This window comes from Aquarana catesbeiana, linkage group LG03 (assembly GCF_042186555.1).
Source record: "Aquarana catesbeiana isolate 2022-GZ linkage group LG03, ASM4218655v1, whole genome shotgun sequence".
NCBI lineage: Eukaryota > Metazoa > Chordata > Amphibia > Anura > Ranidae > Aquarana > Aquarana catesbeiana.
The window spans coordinates 469,181,645-469,205,802 of record NC_133326.1 but is presented as its reverse complement, the minus strand read 5'-3'; the positions used below and the strand labels follow the sequence as shown (position 1 = coordinate 469,205,802).

Below are 24,158 nucleotides of genomic sequence, written 5' to 3'. Positions count from 1 at the left end.
TTTAGCTAGTCAGCATACAGCAGTAAAAGGGGACCACAAGGACTTTTCACAGTGTGCAATTTGTTGGGCCTGAGGATTGTCCACAGTGTGCAGTCTGGTGGACCCAAGGATTGTCTACAATGTTCGGTCTGCCGGGCTGGAGGATTTTGTACAGTGTTCATTCTGCTGGGATGGAGGAATATCCACAATGTTCAGTCTGCTGGGTCCAAGGATCATCCAAAATGTGCGGCCTGCTGGGCAACAGATATGTCCACAATGTTCAGTCTGCTGGGCCCCAGGATTGTCCACAGTGTGTATTTTGCTGGGCTTGAGATTTTTCACTGTCTGCTGGGCCAGAAATGTCATCTTTGATTTTAAAACTGAAGTAAAATGACACAAAATCCCACCTGGTGGCAAAAATTGCCTAACATGGCAAAGACGTAAGCTTTTACAGTCATTGGTATCCTGGCAATTTTAAATGCTATTGTCACAGGGAAGTTATAGTAGCTAATTTATCATTGCAGAAAGGTGCAGCTGAAATCTTTTGTCTTTTAGTAAAAATTTCTTAGTTTAACTCATCTTCAAATAAAAGTGCGTTGTTAGAGGTAAAAACAGTTTTCCTTATCTGAATGCTGGGTAAACTGCTAGACACACAGCAGAACTACTTATACATGAACTTTTTTTACTTGCCAAAAAACTTATAATTCTGTTCAGCCACTCAGACAGCACAGCTAGGTTGGAACTTCACTTTGGTCATTTGCATTTAAAGCGACCTTAAAGAGGAAGTAAACCCTGGTGGGTTTTACTTCCTCTTTATTTCCCTGCATAGGTAAAGCTAAATGTGCTACTATGCATCGCATCACTTACCTGAAACCGAAGCCTGCGATGTCACTGCTGTCCCCACTAGCAGCGAGCGTCCATCTTCACCCCTCTTCCTTCTGGGGCCGCAAACTCCGGCGCTGTGACTGGCTGGGAGTCGTTCGATGTCACTCCCATGCATGCGCGCGGGAGCCGCCTGTCACGGCATGAACCCTATTAGAAAAGCATGACGTCACAGCATGACCCCTATTGGTGCCCTTTCTAAAGTGCGCATGTGCCATGGACATCAGTACATGCGCCGTAGTAATCGGCGCTCGGCTTTTTTGTAAATATCTCCTAAACCGTGGAGTTTTAGGAGATATTGCAAGCGCCTACAGGTAAGCCTTAATATAGGCTTAAAAACAGAGCATCACCGCGCTAACGCAGAAACCCCCCCAAGAAAGCAGCAGTTCAACTGTGAGATACACACAACAATACAAGAAAAAAGGGAAAAAACTGCGCTATATCATACAAATATGAGTGCATAAAAATCAATAATGCATGTCAAAGTGGATGAAATGACAAATCCAGAAAATATTGTAAAAAAAATATCATAATGAATACATAAAATCATAAGTGCACAAAAAAAAGTTAATGTGTGACCAAGTTCATGAAGTGAAAAATCCAGATATTCTCTGTGAAAGTAAGGAAAAGTCCCTTCGATGTTTCTCAGTGGAAAAAAACGTGAAAAGGCAGAGCACCGCTCACAGTGATCCTCCACCACATGAAATTCAAGCTTACCAGAAAGCAAGCAAATCAAGCTTGTTTATGGACCCAGATCCAGGTGTCCAGCTAGTAATGAGGCTTCTCTGTGTGCAGCGTAACTGCAGACGTGTAATGGATGGTAAGCCAACCCAAACTCAAGGACATGAAGGCAAAAGAAAGGTGGCCATAGCGTAAATCCGATAAAAAACAATTTATTGTAAAAAAGTAGAACACTTGCAGTATATGAAGTTTAACCACTTGCCGCCCGCCCTATTACAGAATGACGGCGGCAAAGTGGTTTGATATTCCTGATCGGACGTCATATGACGTGATCAGGAATATCGAGCCGACGCGCGCCCCCGGGGGCGCGCATCGCGGCGATCGTTGTTGCGGGGTGTCAGTCTGACACCCTGCAACACCGATCTAGGTAAAGAGTCTCCAACGGAGACTCTTTACCACGTGATCAGCCGTGTCCAGTCACTGCTGATCACGATGTAAATAGGAAGAGCCGGTGATCGGCTTTTCCTCACTCGCGTCTGACAGACGCGAGTAGAGGAGAGCCGATCGGCTGCTCTCCTGACAGGGGGGGTCTGTGCTGATTGTTTATCAGCACAGCCCCCCCTCGGATCCTACCCAGGACCACCAGGGAAGCCGCCCAGGACCACCAGGGAAGCGATCCACACTGGACCACCAGGTATGCCCCTAGACCACCAGGGAAATGCCACTGTGTGCCCAGGCAGCTGACAATCTGTGCCCAGGCAGCTGCCAGTCAGTGCCCACTTCAATGCCTACCACTGCCAGTCCCATCAGTGTCGCCCATCAGTGCCACCTATCAGTGCCGCATATCAGTGCCCATCGTCAGTGCCCGCTCATTGGTGCCACCTCATCGGTGGCGCCGTATCAGTGCCTGTCAGTGCCGCCTTATCAGTGCCCGTCAGTGAATGAGAAAACTTACTTATTTACAATTTTTTTTAACAGAAACAAAAGCAAAACTTTTATTTTTTTCAAAATTTTCGATCTTTTTTTATTTGTTTAGCAAAAAATAAAAATCGCAGAGGTGATCAAATACCACCAAAAGAAAGGTCTATTTGTGGGAACAAAATGATAAAAATGTAGTTTGGGCACAGTGTAGCATGACCGCGCAATTGTCATTCAAACTGCGACAGCGCTGAAAGCTGAAAATTGGTCTGGGCAGGAAGGTGTCTAAGTGCCCTGTATTGAAGTGGTTAAAGGAGCAGTTCGCCGGCCGGCATAGCGAGTGCCCGTTCTCGACAAGATCGCGATGCTGTCAGAGCGTCAACCTCCCGACGTGCGTTTTGTCTATAACTGTCGTTGTTCCCCAGACTAATCAGATAAGGTGAAGCAAGCTAAAGAGGCCATTCCCATGTTGTCCCTTCTAAGCATTCTTATTCTGTGTTCTGCTCTGCAGGGTATCACAGGAGGCTAGTAATGGAACAGATTGAGGCACCCATATGGTAGTTATAAGTATATTGCACTTTTACTGCATCAACCTGAATTTCAGCTTTATGTTTTTCCTTGTGACAAGAATAAGAGCTGTCTCGGACCATATCATGCTACATTTGCACACAATGTAAAACAAACCACCAGTAAATCATCATTGACAATTAGAGAACTGCCCTTCTGCTGAAATCCATTTTAACAAATAACCCTAGGTGTTGCAGATACATTCAGAAATAGAAAGCGCTTGCATCCTGATATTCTATAAGTTCCTGCCATTCCTATTTAATACTTGTTTCATCACTTGTATGGAATAAGCTTATGCATAGTAGTTGTCCAGACGTTCTTGTTTTGGCTCGGTACCTCTTAAAGCAGTGTGATTCCACTATATAGTAAGAAGTTGATTTTACAGGTTCCCTTTAAAGTACCAAGGATTGGTGAACTTACCGAGGCTTATTCATGTGTGTTTTGTTACTGTTGTGTTTGTATTTTATTATATTATTTTACATTGCAGGAAACTCTAACTGGAAAATATGGAGAAGATTCCAAACTCATTTATGACCTGAAGGATCAGGGTGGTGAATTGCTCTCCCTTCGTTACGATCTCACTGTATCCTTCATCTGGTCAAAAGTCCTAATGAGAACACTTATTGGTGACTATGGATGTCATTAGTAAAACCACGAGGAAATACACAAGTAATGCTGTCACATTGTGGGCTTGGTCCTTATGTGGCTTTTTTTCTACATATTACTTTTATAACAGGTTCACTTAATATCTTTATTCCCCTGCTTCTGCATATAATTACCTATCCTCTGCTTCACTTGCCACCTGTAAGCTCCATGCTTATCTGGTCGGAGCTTACACAGGGCTAAGGACTAGATTTGCTGGTCAGGTACAGGGTTGCATCTTGAGAGTAAAGGGTTACACGCTTCACCATAACTAGAAGTACCAGATTTCTCTATTCATTCTAACCCTTTACCACTCTATCAGAAAAGTTTTGTCTGGAGTAGGGTTTTAATCCAGGAGATACAGATACAGGAGTAATTAGAAGAATTGCCTTTCTTACATTTGGTGCTTTTGGCCGGCCACAGTTGGATTGAATGTTGGCTGGTTCAGCAGGGACCGGCCGAGATTCGATCCATCCAAGGGCAGGCTGGTTTTACTGAAATTGATTGATTGATTTCAGTACAGCCAGCTTGCTGGACTTTTTGCATGTGATTATTGCTGACAGCTATAGCCACTGGCAGTGATTATTGTGTTCTGCTGAAATGAAAGGCTCCCCACCAGCAGACCACAATAGCACTGTGGGAGAAATTTCCTCATGAACAGTGACTGTTTTGATGAGGGAATCGAGCAATTTTCTTTCCTGCAACCACAGGTTGAAAACTACATCATCTGTGGCTTGCCTTAGGGTGCATTCACACTTGCAAATGCACCCTGGCTGCGATTATATGTGAGAGCCCCAGCAGGGGTTCCCGCAATTATCTGCAAAACAGCAGCCCCAGACTGCCTGTGTCCAGGGGCCCATCATTCTCATGTAATCACAGCATGAGCAGTTAAATGCGATTGGCCGTGAATAGCTGCAAAAGCTGGCAGCCTCCCTCAATGGGGCTTCTACTTGCCACTAATCGCATGAACCCTCACTGGGGTTCTCGCATATAATCACAGCCAGGGTACATTTGCAAGTGTGAACACACCCTAATTCTTACAATGCTCAGACCCCCTAAATGCTTTTGACAAACCATGAACAAAAATTGCATTGCATTTGTATGCTGATACAACATACCATGCTTAGAAATTTCTTGGCCGCCAAACATTATAAAACTGAAAGCTCATTCTTTTTGAATGAGTATGTTTGCATCAGATAAGGCATGTGGACATCAGGGAGGTTACTGTAACCTTATCACACATTCCTTTATACACTCTGATGTCTGCCTCCCTCTGTTGGAGCAATAGTGAAAGTGCTTTTATCAGATATGTGCAGCCCTGTGATTCTCAGCTGGAGAAACAGATTATAAGAATGTAGAATCGGACCAACTTTTTTTTTTTTCCACTGAGTACAGTCATTTTTAACAACTCAAATAACTTTTTTTCACTTGTCATTCCTTTAACTTATTCATTTTAAAAAGCAGCCGTTGACATAAAATGAGTTGGAAAGTACCCACTGCCAAATAGTCATTCCAGTGATATATTTGCACACTTGCATAGCCCAATTGTGCATGATAATAGAAACATGCTAAAAAATATGATAAATATGTGGTCTGACATTGCTTTCCTTTACTTTTGAAAGTGACATTTGACTGGTCATCATAGTGATCCAGTGGTTTCTGTGCTTTCCTAATCAGTCTTTTCAGGAGGCATCAGCAGTTTCAACCTTCATTTTTATCTCGGCAAATCCTCTTTGAAGTATCAAAAACAAGAACAAAATTGTTGGTGTTATATAAAGAGTAGCTAAGACTCCCGTAGAGCTTTTTTTTATCTATGCCCTGCTCAGGAGATTTCCCATCGCTTCCTAGCCTAGCGACCCAACTGAAATTAAGCAGGGATATCCCCTCCAAGACTGTGTCACCAGACCAGGTTAACCCACTGGAAGATTTCTCCTCACCTTCTGTTCATATGCCAACTCATTTGGAATTTTCCAATTTACTAGAAATAATGGTCACTGGAACCAACAGTGAAGATGAATCTCGCCAGCATGGATTCAGACAGCAGTGAAAACTAGACAGAGATTTTAACACTCCCAGATTTTGTCAAAAACCAAGTTAAAGGGGCTTGCACACAGACTTTCTCGAAAATCCTTATTAACTTTACAATCGTAGCCAGTGTATTACAGAACAAAGTGATAAGATATCTAGGGGGTTATCGTTCAGTCCAAAATATGCTCATTCTTTAATTGAGCGTCCGTCCCACTTTGTTGCCAATAGGGACGTTGGATAAGCCATAAAACGGGGAGGAGTATTACACAATGATCCCCACCAAGCTCACATGACACCTGGAATGTGGACAGCAGTAGCTAGCATTTGAGGTTTCTCATTCAATTTTTAAAAAATGTTGGGTGTGGACCAGTGTTTCTTCTGCTACCTGGTGGTTGGCCACAACATGTTTTTCAGATCTTCTCCCAGAATCATTGGTGAGATAATTAGTGTTAAGCTAACCATATTTATGAAATCAGCCAGATATGATGGGGATCTTACTTTTATGGACTGCAGCTTTACTCTCCCACACACCTCTGACTAATGCAGGTCATACGGAGCAAATTTGCTTGATTCCCCCATTAACACAGACAGTGTTGACAGGGGTATCCTTCTCATCAAGCCATTGTATTCTCAGGGCGGGGGAAGCCATCCCTGCTAGGAGAAGACCGTTATTATTGCTAGCGGCTATACCAGCCACTAGATATTTGAATACATTTCGCGCAATATTAATAGTTTTAAACAAATATGTGTAAAAACTGTGTAAGCATGGACAAAATTGGTTGCACAAATCATTAATTATCTGTGACTATAGAAGGATTTATTTTTTATTCACAAGGATTTGTTTTTTATTCACAGCAATTTTAGATTTGAATTATAACACCATAACAGTTATTTATATGCGTTTATATTCACGTATATTTTAGTACCATCACCTCACTAGAAGATAGCGGCAATTGCTATATGCTGCAATATAGAGATCGTTGATCCTTGCAACAATAGCTGCAGAAACTACTATCTTAAAATCCATTATTTTCTCCATGTTTACACAGTTTTTACACATATTTGTTTAAAACTATTAATATTGCGCAAAATTTATTCAAATATCTATTGTACTAAGTGTTGGTGTGCACACCCTTATTTTGCTGCAATATTATCACCTCTTTGTTAAGTAATATTTATATTTAAAAATATCTAGTCACCACTACTATTTATATCTTATCATCCACGAGCGCTAAGGATATTTTTTAGTTATACCAGCCATTAGCGATAATCGCATGTAAAATCTGGCAGGCTGGTTGTGCCCAAGTTAATCCATCTATGGCCGGCCAAAGATGACAGTGTCTGACAGTGACTTCCCTACCTGCTTCCAGGTGCTTGGATATTGCCCTTAAACCTGAAGGTGTGGGAGACTTTAAAGCATTGGTGGCCACCAGAAGGAGGAGTTATGAAAGGTGTAGATTACCAGCACCTCTGCCATTAGAATTGAAAGAAGGGAAATTAAATAGTATATTTCGTATAAACAAAGTAACACACATGTTCCTTAACACTGCTTGTAGGTTCCATTTGCCCGTTACTTGGCAATGAATAAGATCACAAATATTAAGCGTTATCATATAGCTAAAGTGTACAGAAGGGACAACCCAGCTATGACCAGAGGCCGCTATCGTGAGTTCTATCAGTGTGTAAGTATGAAAAGTACCTATGTTCGTAATGTTACACTGACACTTGGGACCAAAAATTGAAAGAATGAGAATTTCTCGTCGGTCTTATAGCTGTCTTTTTTTTTTATTGGCAGTGTGGGGTCTATTTTATACAGCAGTATAGAGAATACTAAAAAGCAGGAACTATTATCAGTCAATGAAATCCAGCTTTTAGCTTTTCAGTGTACAGCATTGGGAGCTACTACACTAAATATATTAGGGTATATAAATATTTTGCCTCTGTTACTGTCCTTAAAAGTGTACAAGGTACCAGTGAGGCTGTCAGTTAGAACTGCATATTGGTCAGTGATCATGCAACAATGCAGTGGTACAATAACACTGCTTGTTGTCCTCCATCTGCTCATTCTCAGTGAGATACAATTTAACAAATATAATTTATTGGGGTTGGTTTAGGTCAATGTAGGATTGCAGTAGCATTAGGGCTCTTTTGTTTTTGATATACTTTTAAAATCTATAGTATTGTGATCTGTTGAGAAAATTTGCTAAAGAATATAAGAAATAAAAAGAATGCACTAAAGCACAGTGCAGCAGCACATTTTTTCATGGGATTTTGAGCGGTCGGTTTTCCTAGCATGCAGCAGGATTGGTAGCATTATTCGTTTTCTTTAATGCACTGATTTTTTTTTCAGATGTTTGTTTTTTTAATTATACTGGTGTTGCAAGACTGTTATTTAGGTGGAACATCCTTTTAAAGGGAAGGTCAAAATTAAGTAATTGGTTCACTCAATCAGCCAAAAAGGAAGGAAACTGTGCAGAGCTTTTGGCTCGGTTCACACTGGAACCAGCTGCGGATCGCACAGGAACGATGTGCGTCTCCGGTTCAGGGACGAATCGGGGCCGAATCTTTGCCTAAATTCAGCCCTGAAATGGAGCCAAAGACGCACAGTGTGCAGTGCACTCTGCAGCTGCCCCGGAGATATGTCAACTGGCTCCATAGATGGCCGGTCACAATCTCCTGCTATGTGAATTGGATGTGGGGATTCCTGCATCCAATTCGCATAGTTGTGAACCCAACCTCACTCGAAAGCCTTGCATTCTCCCCAAATTGGTCTTTTATAGAATCAAGCTGGAAATGAAAAACTTTCAGGAAGTGTTAAAAAAAAGTCTTATACGTTTTAGATGCTATAAATTTTAAACACGTTTGAAGTGTGGGTTTATGCGTGTTTTACATGTGTTAGCGTACATCCCTATGGAAGATGTGGTTTCAATGCCACAAGCACAGACAGACATAGCCATATACTGACCTTTTTTCCAATTAATTTCTGGCTCTTCCAATTAAGTTACCTTTTTAGGTTTTTACTTTTCTAAAGGGACTTAACTTTGTGGATTTTTTTTCCCATTGTCTGGTACTTCAGCGCCTCATACAACACAGTTCAGAGTCAGAGCAGCGGCTATAGAAGAACTGCACACTGAAAACCAAAATGTCCTTCGTCATTTTTGGATCTCATTATATGTACTTTCAATGAATAAGCTATAAAAAAATTAAATAATTGTTTTTAACTACGCTAGACTTGTTTTTATATTTCTACTGTGTGCTGAGTGCGAGCATAGTATATCTTAAAAATAGGCAAATAATAAACAGCGCCTGCTCCACCTAAAAATATATACTAGATCCAAATGTGATCTGTGACTTGTACCTTATCTATATCATATGGATATCTATAGCCTATTGGATGTGACAAATTATACAACAGTAAATGTAAATATATAAAGTGCATATATGGAGGACTGTATGAACCAATGTCCAATGTGAATAATCAGGTGATACTATTCATTAAAAATAAATATAGTGACAATTTACAGTGCATATAGTGATGGCTGTGCAAAATTATTTTCCTTAGAAAACAGTGCTGTAGTGCTCCATGTTCCATCAGTGTCAATGCATCCACCTCATGGCAGCTGTAAAGATCCGCACTCACCAGATATGTTGCACTCCCCTGCCTTATAGCAAAAGGAGTCTACTGTGCTTGTAGGTCAATTATGGGGACCAATCTCAGTACGATATCCTCCGGTTGCTTCCTCCTATGGTAGGTTACCTCCGATGGGGATTCCAGGGCCCCAAGGGCAAAATTGTGCAATGTGTGGTATATGGAAAAGAAACTCCTCATAGAATAAAATCCTCAGATGATTTATTGTGTAACAGCAGCAGAATTAATAATAAAAAAACTCATGTGAATATTAAAAAACTGTTAATGTGACAGAACTGGACGTCACAAAACCAAAACATCAGCCCTACTCCTGTGAGAGACGTGGACGGTACTTAATGCTTAGCGTGCGTTTTACTATCTGGGCTAGTAGTGAGGTATACGCATTTTGTCATCTATGTGCGACGTTACCAAAAGCAGGGCCACACTATATGCGCTTTAAATTGTCACTATATATTTATTTTTAATTAATTGTATCACCTGATTATTCACATTGGACTTTAGTTCATACAGTCCTCCATATATGCACTTTATATGTTTACATCCACTGTTGTCACATCCAATAAGATATAGATAAGGTACAAGTCACAGATACGGAGTATTACATTGGGATCTAGTATAGATTTTTAGGTGGAGTAGGCGCTGTTTATTATTTATCAATTTTTAACCTGCCCTTCAGTGGGGACAGTATTGACAGCAGCGGCTTAAAATATATTGCCACATATTACCTAGGCACAAGTGTTTTACAATACCATAGTATATCTTAACTACATTTTCCCCCTTCACATCAGAAGAAATTATATTTATAATTTTTTTCACAAGATGTATAAAGAGACTGCGTGTGCATTTGCTGTTTGTTGCAGGATTTTGACATTGCAGGACAGTATGACCCCATGATTCCTGATGCTGAATGTCTGAAGATTGTTCATGAAATTCTCAGTGAACTGGAATTGGGAGAGTTCAGTATCAAGGTATTTCATCAAATCTATTTTAAACCTGTCATCTATTTTTTATTTTTTTTCTCTTCTTAAAGGATTTTATTGAGAGCTATATATAACTGAGATGTTAATTGAATATAAGCGTACAAAGGGAGTGAAGCTTATCGAAGCGTAGGCTGGTCTGTATGCAGAGTGAACAATGAGTAACACAATTCGATCTCTTACGTTAATGTAAGTCTGTGAGAGAGCTCAGGTGAGGTCTGGTCGTTCAGCAAGCCCGAAAGAGGATGCTTTAGGGAGACATTGGATAAAGGCTGTGTCCTGTGTGACAACAAGAGCTTCATAACCATAGGGGGAGGGAAGAAAAGTTAGAGAAAAGGGGGAGAGAGAGGAGGAAGAATCCACAAGGTTGACCTGAGAGTCTTTGCGATGTGTAGTAGGAACAGCTTAATGTCAGGTACCATGGCAAGAGGACAGTGTCGTCAAAGGTCAGCGGTATAGACCTGTCATCTTTTTTAACAGATGTCATCTTTACTTGGGACATTTGCAAAATATAAAATTTCACAGCCAAAATACTATATTATATAGTCTGCATCCTTCTATTTTGCATACAGGGATCATTTATTTTAGAAGCTGGTTATGCACTTAATAAGACCATGGACTGTAACTGTGTGACTTTTTTTCAGTTTGTATTTTTATGATGTCATTACAGGTGAATGACAGAAGGATTTTGGATGGCATGTTTGCAGTTTGTGGTGTACCAGACAGTAAGTTCCGTACAATCTGCTCCTCAGTGGACAAACTGGATAAGGTAAATGTTTGCAGAGTGTTGTGACAGGCCTAGGCCTTGCCACTGTGTGATTATGAGTATGTGCATTGTTTGGTTTTGCTTGCCTAACAGATGAGGCTGACCATAGAAAGGCAATTCTCTCCCAGGGTTTGATAGGTGGTAAGAGATCTGCCTTTTTTATTAGGATGGGTTGGATGTGAATTTTCTTTTCTGTGTTAAAGCGGTTGTATTGCCCGCTTGGTGATTTTTACCTACAGGTAAGCCTATAATAAAGCTTACCTGTAGGTAAAAAGAATATTTCCTAAACCTGCACGGTTTAGGAGATATTGACCCTGCATGCAGCTGCTGATGTCAGTGGCGCATGCGCTCTGCAGGTCCAGCGTGTCCTGCCGGAATGGAGGGCTCCCGCGCGCATGCACGAGAGTAACGTCATCGCGACTCCGGCCACTCACAGCGCCAGAAATCCCAGAAGAAACGCAGAGAGAACATGTCAGCTTCCTCAGCGGTGACCAGGTGCGCTGCGGGAGCTTCGTTCTAAGGTAAGTGTTTCATAATGTGCTAGTATGCGATGCATACTAGCACATTATGCTGTTGTCTTGCAGGTGTGTTTTTTTTTTTTTTGTCCACGGTTTACTACCGCTTTAAAAAAAAATCTGTCAGAGATTGTCAGCATGATAAAAAAAAATGTACAATGCTAGTTATGTACAATTCCTATGTTACCCGCTCAGGTCAGAGCCGCTGTGCTAACTACCGTATATACTTGAATATAAGTCGATCCGAGTATAAGTCGAGGCCCTAATTTACCACAAAAAAATGGGAAAAACTTATTGACCCGAGTATAAGACGAGGGTGAGAAATGCAGCAGCTAATGTAAGTGGAAAAAGAGGGTCAACAATGCCCATCTGCAGCTGTATACCTCCCTGTGTCCTGTGCATATGTGCATGTGTCATGTGTCCTGTGTATATGTGCATATGTGTCATGTGTATATGTACCTGTGTGCATGTGTCTGTGTGCATCCTACCTGTGTCCTGTGCATCCTCCGCGTGCCGCTCTGCATCGATCAGCGTGTGTGACGGCCATTCACTGTTCAAAAGCCACGCCTCCTCGTCCATGATAGGCAGAAAACTCCATTTCCCAGCTGTCAGCCTATCACGGACATTCTCTCATCCTCATACCACGGACGAGGATGAGAGAATGTCCGTGATAGGCTGTGCACTGACTGCCTGTCACAGACGAGGAAGCGCGGGTTTTAAACAGTGAGAGCCGCTGCCGAGTGTAATGTAGCACACGCTGGCCGCTGTCTGCCTGCATAACACGCTGATCATGTAGGCAGACGGCGGTGACTCGAGTATAAGTCGAGGGGGGCACTTTCAGCCTCAAAAAAGGGGCTGAAAAATTCGACTTATACTCGAGTAGATACGGTGTGCGATATTAGTACAGCGATTCACCCCCTAAACCCACCCGACCCTTTAGGAAAGGGGGCCCCCAGATTCTGCCCCCCCCCCCCATGTGAATTAGTGTGGGGTACTCATTTAACCCCCCCCAAAAAAAAAAAAACCTGTGTAGTGTGAGAAAAACAGGAGACAGTTTTTGACAAGTCCTTTATTAAAATTGATGTCAGTGGCGCATGCGCTCGAATGTCCCCTCAATCCCGTCCCCACTCCCCGTAGTAGCTCCAACGTCCATCACGATGGACGCCACTGACCCCATTAAAAAGAAAAAGACAACAAAAAAACGCTCTTCCCACATCAAAGGCTCCCGTTTTGGCAGCTCCATTGTCTGACAGTTTTGATATAACTATGGGGCATGGCTATGTGGTGAAGTCACCCAGAGACCTGCCCCCTTGTGACGTCACAGACCCCTCATGCTTGGGGTGGTGATGTAAAAAAGGAGCAGATTCATCGGGTGACGTTACCGCATTACCACGCCCCATAGTTGTGTAACAACTGTCAGACACCAGAGCTGCCAGAACGGTGGTAGCCTTCGTGGGGGAAAGGGTTTATTTTTTTTGATCAGGTCAACGTGATTGACGTTGGTGCCGCCATGGGGGAAATTATTCATTTTTAATAATGGACTTGTCAAAAACTGCTTCCTGTTTTTCTTACACTACACTTTTTTTTTGGGGGGGGGGGGTTAAATTAGTAGGGGTACCCCTACTCATTTAGTGTAGCGTATGTACCCCATACTCATTCACATGGGGGGGTGGGCCAGGATGTGGGGCCCCCCCTTTCTTAAGATGGGCTTCCAGATTCCGATAAGCCCCCTGCCTGCACACCCCCCACAACGGTCTGGTATAGATTTGGGGGGGCTTTTTTTTTTTTTTTGACGGGTTACAGGATTTTTTTTACTTTGAGATCTGACACTAAAGAGAGGACTGTGTATACTATTCAACAGAAACAATTGAGTACTGTCGGTGCTACTTTATTTTTATTTGCATTTACAATTTTCAGGATAAGCTTTTAGGGTATGTCCCTTTCTTCAAGGTCCTATACTATTCAAGAAAGATTATCTACCTAGTGTCTGAATTTTTCAATTGAAGATGTAGAGGGAGACAGTTTTGTCAGCTTTAATTTATGTGACTTGAGTTGGTCTTTATCAGTTGTAGACTTGAGTCATGAGATTTATTGCTGTGAGCTCACATTCCATAATGTTTGACCTGTGGGTCACTTGACATCTTTTAACTCAATGGCCATCACATTAAAGGCTTAAAAGATTGTTAAAGGTGAAAGTTCAGTAAAACTCCCCTTTTCAAACCATAGATTTTCTGGGTGTCTGTAGAATTAGGATGGCAATTCTGATTTTATCTCATAATCAATTTATACTAAATGTTAATAACAAATACCGGTATTCACACTTAAAATTTTGTGAACACTGAAAAACAAATATGTAAACAATTCATATTTCATTAGTTTAGTGTTATAAAACTTTTCTCTTACCATTGTCTGTTTGCAAAGACGCCTAATGCATGTATGGATTTAAGGCGTTTTATATAAATTTTCAACACTTATTGTGTGTAATTTTTTTATTTTTTTTCTTCTGATTGATGTCTGCCTCCTGAGATACCATTCACACTGCCTTTTGCGTGTAAGCAGTGCTGTCAGTTCAGTTAGCTTTATTTGAAGTGCCCATAGTGACACTTCATTTGTGACTCCGCACAGCAGTGCAGTGCGTTGCTTTGCTGTGTGGTGACATGTAGTGCCTATCTGTGTGCTGTGGTGAAATGCTGCATGTCTGCATTTTACTGCAGCTCACAGCACCGAACCTCTGGGCTTGTTTTCTATGTGCCCAAGCAGTGACATGCGTTCATCCAGTACGAAAAACACCAGTCATTGCACTTTGGTCCTTTAATATGTGGGTTCCCTGACAGTAATAGGGCTCACAAGAGAACAGGGTGCTGGGCATGTTCTATCTTCAGAGGAAAAGTCAGAAACAGCTCAGTTTAAAATTGCTCAGTTTTGTGGTTGATTATCAAAAAACTATTTTTTGTGGGGATTTATTTGCAGTATTTTTATGATTAGGACTGCATCAGAGTTGTTAGAGGATGCCACCCATAGTAAGACTCACTGTACTTTTTTTTTTTTTTTTTTTTGCAGACTCCATGGGAAGAGGTGAAGAATGAAATGGTTGGGGAGAAGGGCCTTGCTCCAGAAGCTGCTGACTTGATTGGTGAATACGTCCAAAATAACGGTGAGCAAAAGCGGTACCGAATAATATTCTTGTACACTATTTAAAGGACCATTAGAGAAAAATACAGAATGTGACCTTCTAAAAACAATATCTGGCTTTATTACTTTGAGTCACTGATCTGGAAAAAGCACGAAGGATGTCAAAAGTAATGGCTTTAGCAAACACTGTGCTGCGGCTATTGGCTACAACATTACTACCACCTAGGGGCGGACTGACCATTCGGGCACCCGGGATCACTAGGGGGCCCTATGAGAGGCTGCAGGTCATATAGGAACAGTCTGAATAATGTGTTCCGGTTTCGGACAGACACATTATTCAGACAGGAATATGGCTCAAATTGGAGACTGGTAGGAGGGTGAAAGGTGCCCATGTTTGCAGATGAGGAGGCAGGACGAGCGGCAGAACTGCCGGTGACAGTGAGAGGATTGGAGGACAAGAAGGAGGCGGCGGCACCCTCTCTCTCTCCCCCTCCACCCCCCCACTCATCCCTCTCTCTAACCCACCACCCCCCTCACGCATCCCTCCCACCACCCCCCTCACACATCCCTCCCATCCCCCCTCACGCATCCCTCCCATCCCCCCCTCACGCATCCCTCCATCCCCCCCTCACGCATCCCTCCCATCCCCCCCTCATGCATTCCTCCATCCCCACCTCACGCATCCCTACCATCCGCCCCCTCACGCAAACCCTCCTATACCCCCCTCACGCATCCCTCCCCCACCACCCTCACGCATCCCCCCCACCCTCACGCATCCCTCCCCTCCCCCCCTCACGCATCCCTCCCCTCACGCAACCCTTCTATCCCCCCCCCACGCATCCCTCTTTCACCCCTCCCATCCCCTGTCTCTCCCACCCCTCCTTACTCATCCCTCTCTCCCACCCTCCTTACTCATCCCTCTCTCCCACCCCCCTTACTCATCCCTCTCTCCCACCCCCCTCACTCGTCCCTCTCTCCCACCTCCCTCACTCGTCCCTCTCTCCCACCTCCCTCACTCGTCCCTCTCTCCCACCTCCCTCACTCGTCCCTCTCTCCCACCTCCCTCACTCGTCCCTCTCTCCCACCTCCCTCACTCGTCCCTCTCTCCCACCTCCCTCACTCGTCCCTCTCTCCCACCTCCCTCACTCGTCCCCTCTCTCCCACCTCCCTCACTCGTCCCTCTCTCCCACCACCCTCACTCGTCCCTCTCTCCCACCTCCCTCACTCGTCCCTCTCTCCCACCTCCCTCACTCGTCCCTCTCTCCCACCTCCCTCACTCGTCCCTCTCTCCCACTCCCCTCACTCGTCCCTCTCTCCCACCCCCCTCACTCGTCCCTCTCTCCCACCCCCCTCACTCGTCCCTCTCTCCCACCCCCCTCACTCGTCCCTCTCTCCCACCCCCCTCACTCGTCCCTCTCTCCCACCCCCCTCACTCATCCTCTCTCCCACCTCCCTCACTCATCCCTCTCTCCCACCTCCCTCACTCATCCCTCTCTCCCACCTCCCTCACTCATCCCTCTCTCCCACCCCCCTCACTCATCCCTCTCTCCCACCCCCCCTCACTCATCCCTCTCACCCACCCCCCCTCACTCATCCCTCTCACCCACCCCCCCTCACTCATACCTCTCTCCCACCCCCCCTCACTCATACCTCTCTCTCTCTCTCACTCCCCCTTCTCTCTCTCACACCCCCTCTCTCTCATCCCCTCTCTCTTTCTCTCACCCCCTCTCTCTTTCTCTCACCCCCTCTCTCTCTCTCACACCCCCCTCTCTCACCCCCCCTCTCTCTCTCATACCTCTCTCTCTCTCTCACCCCCCCTTCTCTCTCTCACACCCCCTCTCTCTCATCCCCTCTCTCTTTCTCTCACCCCCTCTCTCTCTCACACCCCCTCTCTCTCTCACACCCCCTCTCTCTCTCACACCCCCTCTCTCTCTCACACCCCCTCTCTCTCTCACACCCCCTCTCTCTCTCACACCCCCTCTCTCTCTCACACCCCCTCTCTCTCTCTCTCTCACACCCCCTCTCTCTCTCACACCCCCTCTCTCTCTCACACCCCCTCTCCTCTCTCTCACACCCCCTCTCCTCTCTCTCACACCCCCTCTCCCTCTCTCTCACACCCCCTCTCCTCTCTCTCACCCCCCCCCTCTCTCTCTCTCACCCCCTCTCTCTCTCACACCCCCTCTCTCTCTCACACCCCCCTCTCTCTCACACCCCCCTCTCTCTCTCACACCCCCCTCTCTCTCACAACCCCCCTCTCTCTCACACCCCCCTCTCTTTCACACACCCCTCTCTCTCTCACACACCCCCCTCTCTCTCACCCTCTCTCTCTCTCTCTCTCTCTCTCTCTCTCACCCTCTCCCTCTCACACCCTCTCTCTCTCACACCCCCCTCTCACACCCTCTCTCTCTCACACCCCCCTCTCTCTCACACCCTCTCTCTCTCTCCCTCTCTCTCTCTCACCCTCTCTCTCTCTCTCTCCCTCTCCCTTTCACTCTCTCTCACCCCCTCTCTCTCTCACTCAGCCCCCTATCTGTCACGCTCCCTGTCACTCTCTCTCTCTCCCCCCCTCTCTCTCAATTCAAACAAGCTTTATTGGCAGGACCACATACATGTTAGCATTGCCAAAGCAGTTGAGTTTCTATAAGAAAAAGAGGGGGGGGGGGTGTAGGGGGTAATATAGAAGGGAATGGGCATAAGTCCGTGTAAAGGATTTTTAAGTCCTCAGTCTTTCATGTCCCTCTGAGTCGGTGACACGCTGTCACATATTGGGCAGCAATTTTTACCGTTGGCTCCTCTTCTCCCAGTAGAAATTGGAGTTTCCTCTTCTCTTCTATAGAATTGAAGTCTGGGATGAGAGTGGAGAGTCTTTGGAAGTGAGTGTCCCTCACTGATGAGTACTTTGGCCAATGTAGCAGGAAGTGGTCCTCATCCTCCAGGACCCCTGGTCACATTGCTGGCACAGTCTACTCTCCCTGGGCTTGTAGGTCTGTCTGTGCCGTCCTAATTAGATTTCCAGGCTGTGGGCGCTCAGTCCTGTATAGGCTCAGGGTCTGTCTGTCTTTGGGGTCTTGTAGCACGTACAGGTACGGGGCCAGTTTGTAGTCTCTCTGCAATGACTGGTAAACAGTTAGTTAGTTTTTTGAAGTTTGTTAGCTCATTTCTCCATTCTCCAACATGTTTTTCTTTGGAGTCATTGATTATGTTTTTTATTGAGATTTTCTCAGGCCACATTGTTGAGAGTTTGGGATAGACAAGGTGTCTCACCCCTTCTCTCAATCACCCCCTCTCACCCTCTCCCCCCCCCCCTTTCACCCCCCTCCCCCTCTCTCTCTACCCCTCCCCCCTCTCTCTCTCCCCCTCTCTTTCTCTCTCACCCCCTCCATCTCTCGCTACCTCTCTCTCACTCCCCCTCTCTCACACCCCCTTTCTCCCTCTCTCACAACCCCCTCTTTCTCTCTCTCTCTCTCTCACACCCCCCTCTCTCTCTCTCTCACACCCCCCTCTCTCTCTCTCACACCCCCCTCTCTCTCTCTCACACACCCCCCTCTCTCTCTCTCTCTCACACCCCCCTCTCTCTCTCTCTCTCTCTCACACCCCCCTCTTTCTCTCTCTCACACCCCCCTCTTCTCTCTCTCACATCCCCCTCTTTCTCTCTCTCACATCCCCCTCTTTCTCTCTCTCACATCCCCCTCTTTCTCTCTCTCACATCCCCCTCTTTCTCTCTCTCACATCCCCCTCTTTCTCTCTCTCACATCCCCCTCTTTCTCTCTCTCACATCCCCCTCTTTCTCTCTCTCACATCTCCCTCTTTCTCTCACACCCCCCTCTTTCTCCCTCTCTCACACCCCCTCTTTCTCCCTCTCTCACACCCCCTCTTTCTCCCTCTCTCACACCCCCTCTTTCTCCCTCTCTCACACCCCTCTTTCTCCCTCTCTCACACCCCCTCTTTCTCTCTCTCTCACACCCCCTCTTTCTCTCTCTCTCACACCCCCTCTTTCTCTCTCTCTCACACCCCCTCTTTCTCTCTCTCTCTCACACCCCCTCTTTCTCTCTCTCTCTCACACCCCCTCTTTCTCTCTCTCTCTCACCCCCTCTTTCTCTCTCTCTCACACCCCCTCTTTCTCTCTCTCTCTCACACCCCCTCTTTCTCTCTCTCTCACACCCCCTCTTTCTCTCTCTCTCACACCCCCTCTTTCTCTCTCTCTCTCACACCCCCTCTTTCTCTCTCTCTCACACCCCCTCTTTCTCTCTCTCTCACACCCCCTCTTTCTCTCTCTCTCACACCCCATCTTTCTCTCTCTCTCACACCCCCTCTTTCTCTCTCTCACACACCCCCCTCTTTCTCTCTCTCACCCCCTCTCTCACCCCCCTCCCTTTCTCTCTCTCTCTCGCTCACCCCCTCCCTTTCTCTCTCTGTCTCTCTCTCTCCCTCACCCCCTCCATCTCTCGCTACCTCTCCTCTTACCCCCCCTCTCTCTCGCTACCTCTCTCTTACCCCCCCTCTCTCTCGCTACCTCTCTCTTACCCCCCTCTCTCTCACCCCCTCTTTTTCTCTCTCTCACCCCCCTCTTTTTCTCTCTCTCACCCCCCTCTTTTTCTCTCTCTCACCCCCCTCTTTTTCTCTCTCTCACCCCCCTCTTTTTCTCTCTCTCACCCCCCTCTTTTTCTCTCTCTCACCCCCCTCTTTCTCTCTCTCTCACCCCCCTCTTTCTCTCTCTCTCAACCCCCTCTTTCTCTCTCTCTCACCCCCTCTCTCTCACCACCTCTCTCTCACTCTTTCACCCCCTCCCTTTCTCTCTCTCTCCCTCTCACTCACCCCTCCCTTTCTCTCTCTGTCTCTCTCTCTCTCTCTCTCTCTCACCCCCTCCATCTCTCGCTACCTCTCTTACCCCCCTCTCTCTTGCTACCTCTCTCTTACCCCCCCTCTCTCTCGCTACCTCTCTCTTACCCGGGCTCTCTCTCACCCCCCCTCTCACACCCCCTCTTTCTCTCTCTCTCTCACGCAACCCCCTCTTCTCTCTCTCTCTCACGCAACCCCCTCTTTCTCTCTCTCTCTCTCACGCAACCCCCTCTTTCTCTCTCTCTCACACAACCCCCTCTTTCTCTCTCTCACACCCCCCTCTCTCTCTCTCACACCCCCTCTCTCTCTCTCTCACACCCCCCTCTCTCTCTCTCTCTCACACCCCCCTCTTTCTCTCACACCCCCCTCTTTCTCTCACACCCCCCTCTTTCTCTCACACCCCCCCTCTTTCTCTCTCTCTCTCACCCCCTCTTTCTCTCTCTCTCACCCCCCTCATTCTCTCTCTCACACCCCCCTCTTTCTCTCTCTCACATCCCCCTCTTTCTCTCTCTCACATCCCCCTCTTTCTCTCTCTCACACCCCCCTCTTTCTCTCACACCCCCCTCTTTCTCCCTCTCTCACACCCCCTCTTTCTCTCTCTCTCACACCCCCTCTTTCTCTCACTCACACCCCCCTCTTTCTCTCTCTCACATCCCCCTCTTTCTCTCACACCCCCCTCTTTCTCTCACACCCCCCTCTTTCTCCCTCTCTCACACCCCCTCTTTCTCCCTCTCTCACACCCCCTCTTTCTCCCTCTCTCACACCCCCTCTTTCTCCCTCTCTCACACCCCCTCTTTCTCCCTCTCTCACACCCCCTCTTTCTCTCTCTCTCACACCCCCTCTTTCTCTCTCTCTCTCACACCCCCTCTTTCTCTCTCTCTCTCACACCCCCTCTTTCTCTCTCTCTCTCACACCCCCTCTTTCTCTCTCTCTCACACCCCTCTTTCTCTCTCTCTCTCACACCCCCTCTTTCTCTCTCTCTCTCACACCCCCTCTTTCTCTCTCTCTCTCACACCCCCTCTTTTTCTCTCTTTCTCACACCCCCTCTTTTTCTCTCTCTCACACCCCCTCTTTTTCTCTCTCTCTCACACCCCCTCTTTCTCTCTCTCTCTCACACCCCCTCTTTCTCTCTCTCTCTCACACCCCTCTTTCTCTCTCTCTCTCTCTCTCACACCCCCTCTTTCTCTCTCTCTCTCACACCCCCTCTTTCTCTCTCTCTCTCACACCCCCCTCTTTCTCTCTCTCTCTCACACCCCCTCTTTCTCTCTCTCTCTCACACCCCCTCTTTCTCTCTCTCTCTCACACCCCCTCTTTCTCTCTCACACCCCCTCTTTCTCTCTCTCTCACACACCCCCTCTTTCTCTCTCTCTCACACCCCCTCTTTCTCTCTCTCACCCCCTCCCTTTCTCTCTCTCTCTCTCGCTCACCCCCTCCCTTTCTCTCTCTGTCTCTCTCTCTCCCCCCTCTCTCTCACCCCCTCCATCTCTCGCTACCTCTCTCTTACCCCCCCTCTCTCTCGCTACCTCTCTCTTACCCCCCCTCTCTCTCACCCCCCTCTTTTTCTCTCTCACCCCCCTCTTTTTCTCTCTCTCACCCCCCTCTTTTTCTCTCTCTCACCCCCCTCTTTTTCTCTCTCTCACCCCCCTCTTTTTCTCTCTCTCACCCCCCTCTTTTCTCTCTCTCACACCCCCTCTTTCTCTCTCTCTCACACCCCCTCTTTCTCTCTCTCTCACACCCCCTCTTTCTCTCTCTCTCACCCCCTCTCTCTCACCACCTCTCTCTCACTCTTTCACCCCCCTCCCTTTCTCTCTCCCTCTCACTCACCCCCTCCCTTTCTCTCTCTGTCTCTCTCTCTCTCTCTCTCACCCCCTCCATCTCTCGCTACCTCTCTTACCCCCCTCTCTCTTGCTACCCCTCTCTTACCCCCCTCTCTCTTGCTACCTCTCTCTTACCCCCCCCCTCTCTCTCGCTACCTCTCTCTTACCCCCGCTCTCTCTCACCCCCCCCTCACACCCCTCTTTCTCTCTCTCTCTCACGCAACCCCCTCTTTCTCTCTCTCTCTCTCTCATGCAACCCCCTCTTTCTCTCTCTCTCTCGCAACCCCTCTTTCTCTCTCTCGCAACCCCCTCTTTCTCTCTCTCGCAACCCCCTCTTTCTCTCTCTCTCACACAACCCCCTCTTTCTCTCTCTCTCACACAACCCCCTCTTTCTCTCTCACACAACCCCCTCTTTCTCTCTCTCTCACACAACCCCCTCTTTCTCTCTCTCACACCCCCCTCTTCTCTCTCCTCACACACCCCCCCCTCTCTCTCTCACACCCCCCTCTCTCTCTCTCACACCCCCCTCTCTCTCTCTCTCTCACACCCCCCTCTCCTCTCTCTCTCTCACACCCCCTCTCTCTCTCTCTCTCACACACCCCCTCTCTCTCTCTCTCTCTCTCACACCCCCCTCTCTCTCTCTCTCACACCCCCCTCTCTCTCTCACACCCCCCTCTCTCTCTCTCACACCCCCCTCTCTCTCTCTCACACCCCCCTCTCTCTCTCTCACACCCCCCTCTCTCTCTCTCTCACACCCCCCTCTCTCTCTCTCTCACACCCCCCTCTCTCTCACACCCCCCTCTCTCTCTCTCTCACACCCCCCTCTCTCTCTCTCTCACACCCCCCTCTTTCTCTCTCTCACACCCCCCTCTTTCTCTCTCTCACACCCCCCTCTTTCTCTCTCTCACACCCCCCTCTTTCTCTCTCTCACACCCCCCTCTTTCTCTCTCTCACACCCCCCTCTTTCTCTCTCACATCCCCCTCTTTCTCTCTCTCACATCCCCTCTCTCTCTCTCTCACATCCCCCTCTCTCTCTCTCTCACATCCCCCTCTCTCTCTCTCTCACACCCCCTCTCTCTCTCTCTCACACCCCCCTCTCTCTCTCTCTCACACCCCCCTCTCTCTCTCTCTCACACCCCCCTCTCTCTCTCTCACCCCCCTCTCTCTCTCTCACACCCCCCTCTCTCTCTCTCACACCCCCCTCTCTCTCTCTCTCACACCCCCCTCTCTCTCACACCCCCCTCTCTCTCTCTCACACCCCCCTCTCTCTCTCTCTCACACCCCCCTCTCTCTCTCTCTCACACCCCCCTCTCTCTCACACCCCCCTCTCTCTCTCTCTCACACCCCCTCTTTCTCTCTCTCACACCCCCCTCTTTCTCTCTCTCACACCCCCCTCTTTCTCTCTCTCACACCCCCCTCTTTCTCTCTCACATCCCCCTCTTTCTCTCTCTCACATCCCCCTCTTTCTCTCTCTCACATCCCCCTCTTTCTCTCACATCCCCCTCTTTCTCTCACACCCCCCTCTTTCTCTCACACCCCCCTCTTTCTCCCTCTCTCACACCCCCTCTTTCTCTCTCTCTCACACCCCCCTCTCTCTCATCCCCTCTCTCTTTCTCTCACCCCCTCTCTCTTTCTCTCACCCCCTCTCTCTCTCTCACACCCCCCTCTCTCACCCCCCCTCTCTCTCTCATACCTCTCTCTCTCACCCCCCCTTCTCTCTCTCACACCCCCTCTCTCTCATCCCCTCTCTTTCTCTCACCCCCTCTCTCTCTCACAACCCCCTCTCTCTCTCACACCCCCTCTCTCTCTCACACCCCCTCTCTCTCTCACACCCCCTCTCTCTCTCACACCCCCTCTCTCTCTCACACCCCCTCTCTCTCTCTCTCTCACACCCCCTCTCTCTCTCACACCCCCTCTCTCTCTCACACCCCCTCTCTCTCTCACACCCCCTCTCCTCTCTCTCACACCCCCTCTCCTCTCTCTCACACCCCTCTCCTCTCTCTCACCCCCCCCTCTCTCTCCACCCCCCCCTCTCTCTCACCCCCCCCTCTCTCTCTCTCACCCCCCTCTCTCTCTCACACCCCCCTCTCTCTCACACCCCCCTCTCTCTCACACCCCCCTCTCTCTCACACCCCCCCCTCTCTCTCACACCCCCACTCTCTCTCACACCCCCCCCTCTCTCTCACAACCCCCCTCTCTCTCACACCCCCCTCTCTTTCACACACCCCTCTCTCTCTCACACACCCCCCTCTCTCTCACCCTCTCTCTCTCTCTCTCTCTCTCTCTCACCCTCTCCCTCTCACTCCCTCTCTCTCTCACACCCCCCTCTCACACCCTCTCTCTCTCACACCCCCCTCTCTCTCACACCCTCTCTCTCTCTCCCTCTCTCTCTCTCACCCTCTCTCTCTCTCCCTCTCCCTTTCACTCTCTCTCACCCCCTCTCTCTCTCACTCAGCCCCCTATCTGTCACGCTCCCTGTCACTCTCTCTCTCTCCCCCCCTCTCTCTCAATTCAAACAAGCTTTATTGGCAGGACCACATACATGTTAGCATTGCCAAAGCAGTTGAGTTTCTATAAGAAAAAGAGGGGGGGGGGGGGGGGTGTAGGGGGTAATATAGAAGGGAATGGGCATAAGTCCGTGTAAAGGATTTTTAAGTCCTCAGTCTTTCATGTCCCTCTGAGTCGGTGACACGCTGTCACATATTGGGCAGCAATTTTTACCGTTGGCTCCTCTTCTCCCAGTAGAAATTGGAGTTTCCTCTTCTC

The 24,158-nt window shown here is 47.6% G+C and overlaps 1 protein-coding gene across 1 annotated transcript in view; it reads left to right on the top strand.

The window, feature by feature from the left end:
* Nucleotides 1-24,158, top strand: part of LOC141132476 (histidine--tRNA ligase, cytoplasmic-like) — a 57,142-nt gene that overhangs the window by 15,071 nt on the left and 17,913 nt on the right. The window contains exons 4-8 of the mRNA XM_073620877.1: nucleotides 3,515-3,610; nucleotides 7,254-7,379; nucleotides 10,207-10,314; nucleotides 10,994-11,092; nucleotides 14,665-14,758. Of these exons, the coding sequence (XP_073476978.1) occupies nucleotides 3,515-3,610; nucleotides 7,254-7,379; nucleotides 10,207-10,314; nucleotides 10,994-11,092; nucleotides 14,665-14,758 (523 nt within the window). The remainder of the gene's footprint in view (nucleotides 1-3,514; nucleotides 3,611-7,253; nucleotides 7,380-10,206; nucleotides 10,315-10,993; nucleotides 11,093-14,664; nucleotides 14,759-24,158) is intronic.